Below are 2,988 nucleotides of genomic sequence, written 5' to 3'. Positions count from 1 at the left end.
TAAAAATATATATTTAATTAAAAAAAATAAAATAAAATAAATTTCCACCAAAAAAACTTAAAAAAATTTAAAAATTTAAAAAAGAATCCCAAAGTCTGGATTAGTATCCAGAGTCTCCCTTATTTTCAAGTTTGGCAACTAATTCATATTCTTTTAAACACTATATGGGCTCATTTTGGGGCTTGGCTATTCATTCATTGGTCTATAACCTCTGGTCTGTAAAATGTCCAGGGCTGTTCTTGGCACCATGAGGGATACTTGATGGCAGAAAACTTGTCAAGGGCCTGTCCTAGGTTGGAGGACCACACAGAGCTTGAGCCCTCTGAGTCCCCAAGCCCTTGCATCTCTAAAGAAGCAAGTTGCTGTGACAGTGCTTTATAGCAGCCTCTGTGACATGGCTAAGAGGAGCTATGGAAAAGCCCATACCACCTTTAATTTCGCTGCCTTGTCTAGTGCTAGGTTTAGGGCCAGTGTCCCAAAGATCACTGGGAAAAGCATGCCCACAGGTGTGTCCTGGGACCTAATCCTGCCCCCTCAGAGGTCTGAGCACAGTGGCAGCTCTCAGATCGCCCCCCTCAGCCCCCCTCAGCAGGCCTACTGGAATACAGCAGTAACCATCATTCACCATTTCTTTGTTCTCTTGACAGTTTTAAACATCTGACTGGATCTCGTGGCCTTCCCCCTCAGAATCTCCTGTGTCTCTGCAAAGGCATCCTGGAGTCACTTCTCAGAGCGACAGCAGAAGCAGAGGAGGGGACCTGGGTTGGGGTGGGCATTAAATTCGGGAGGGGGGGTGGTGCGCTTGCTAGCTGGTGACAAAGCAGCAGTGAACTTGCCCCAAGGCCACACGTGCCTGGTCAGGCTGGCTTCTGATGTTCAGTCCCCTGGGCGGACGGATTTTTTTTTAGTGTCTTGAAATTTAAACTCTGTGCTTGTAGGAAACTGTAACCTTTTTGTCTTTTTTTTTTTTTTTTTTTTTTTAAACAAAAACCTCCACCTCCAGTGGCTGTGACTGGTCCCAGTGATTGTACCTTATTGGTTGCTGTGGGTCTGGGCGGGCCTGGAGCCAAAAGGCGACTACTGTTCCTCCCCCAAGTCACCCCATGTGGGGAGGGAGGGAGGTTTCAGACTCCAGTTCCTCTCCCTTGCCCTCTTATTCTCAAGCCTCCTTGAGCCCAGTAGAAGCAGTGGCCAGCTTCCTGAGCTCTGCCTAAAAATCGCCACTCAGCACTGGTTGGGGACAAGGGCTGAACCAGTGGCCACCAGCCACGCCTAGGAGCTGGAACCAGAAAGCCAGGCAACCTCTGGTCACAGGGGCCATTTCCAGGCCTCCCAGCTGAGAGGGGTCACTGTTTTGCCTTGTCTGTCAGTGCAGTGCCTGTGCTGAGGTGGAGAGGTGAGTCCTATCAGATTCCTGGCTGGGCCTTCCCACCTGCTCTGGCTTCTCTGCTCCCATGCTCGCTGTACCTTTTCTTATTCTGATGGGTCCCCCGCCCCTGATTAAACTCTCTTCTTGCCCCTTTGGGGCTGCATGAGGTCTGTGCTCTGTCTGCATATGTGGAAAGAGGGGAGGTGGGGCTTTTTCTTTCCAAAGACCATGTGACTGGTACTTGGGCCTGGGGTCACCACCAGAAGCAATCTTACGGTTCCTGACATCCCTGCCTAGGGCCCTAATCCGGAGACTTCCATTGCAATCTAGGCACCACCCATTTTAAAAACTGTTACCCCTACCTATAAAGAGCTTTGGTCCTTTTTGCCTAATGAGCTCATTTGGACTAAACCAACCTCGGAGAGACAGTGATCCCATTTTATGGCTAAGGAAACAGGTTCCATAAGATGTAGTAGCTTGCCCCAAATTTAGCCAGTGAGCAAGAGGGTAGATTTCAAATCCAAGACTTCTGCCTCTACCAATGCTAAGACAGTACTCAGTAGCCATGTGTGGTTATTTAAATTACTGAAACTAAATAAGGTTTAAAATTTACTCACACGATCCCACATTACAAGTGCTCAATAGCTACCAGTGACTAATGCCTATCATGTCAGATGGTACATATGTAGAGCATTTCCATGATCACCGAAAGCTCTTGGACAGTGCTAGACTTGGTGAATCCTCCCAAGTAAACAAGATTGCTTGTATTTGAGTCCCAACTCTTAAATATATTTTATTGATTTTTTAGAGAGGAAAGGAGAGATTAGATAGAAGCATCCATGAGAGAGAAACATCAATCAGCTACATCCTGCACATACACACACACCATGCCCCCATACACAGGGGGTGGAGCCTGCAACCCGGGCATGTGCCCTGACTGGGAATTGAACTGGGGGCCTCCTGCCTAGGGCCCTAATCCGGAGACTTCCATTGCAATCTAGGCACCACCCATTTTAAAAACTGTTACCCCTACCTATAAAGAGCTTTGGTCCTTTTTGCCTAATGAGCTCATTTGGACTAAACCAACCTCGGAGAGACAGTGATCCCATTTTATGGCTAAGGAAACAGGTTCCATAAGATGTAGTAGCTTGCCCCAAATTTAGCCAGTGAGCAAGAGGGTAGATTTCAAATCCAAGACTTCTGCCTCTACCAATGCTAAGACAGTACTCAGTAGCCATGTGTGGTTATTTAAATTACTGAAACTAAATAAGGTTTAAAATTTACTCACACGATCCCACATTACAAGTGCTCAATAGCTACCAGTGACTAATGCCTATCATGTCAGATGGTACATATGTAGAGCATTTCCATGATCACCGAAAGCTCTTGGACAGTGCTAGACTTGGTGAATCCTCCCAAGTAAACAAGATTGCTTGTATTTGAGTCCCAACTCTTAAATATATTTTATTGATTTTTTAGAGAGGAAAGGAGAGATTAGATAGAAGCATCCATGAGAGAGAAACATCAATCAGCTACATCCTGCACATACACACACACCATGCCCCCATACACAGGGGGTGGAGCCTGCAACCCGGGCATGTGCCCTGACTGGGAATTGA

General features: G+C 46.7%; 1 protein-coding gene across 2 annotated transcripts in view; it reads left to right on the top strand.

Moving 5' to 3' along the window:
- The window catches only part of ARPC4 (actin related protein 2/3 complex, subunit 4, 20kDa), a 9,610-nt gene extending 8,608 nt beyond the window's left edge, over positions 1-1,002 (top strand). For both annotated transcript variants that reach the window (XM_014542774.1, XM_005870089.2), the window contains exon 6: positions 648-1,002. In XM_014542774.1, coding sequence (XP_014398260.1) covers positions 648-653 — 6 coding nt within the window. In that variant the 3' untranslated portion in view covers positions 654-1,002. The remainder of the gene's footprint in view (positions 1-647) is intronic.
- The last annotated feature ends 1,986 nt before the right edge of the window (positions 1,003-2,988 follow it).

This window comes from Myotis brandtii, unplaced genomic scaffold, assembly GCF_000412655.1.
Source record: "Myotis brandtii unplaced genomic scaffold, ASM41265v1 scaffold312, whole genome shotgun sequence".
Classification (NCBI taxonomy): Eukaryota; Metazoa; Chordata; class Mammalia; order Chiroptera; family Vespertilionidae; genus Myotis; species Myotis brandtii.
The sequence above is the reverse complement of the archived record's forward strand: the minus strand, read 5'-3'. Positions and strand labels throughout refer to the sequence as shown.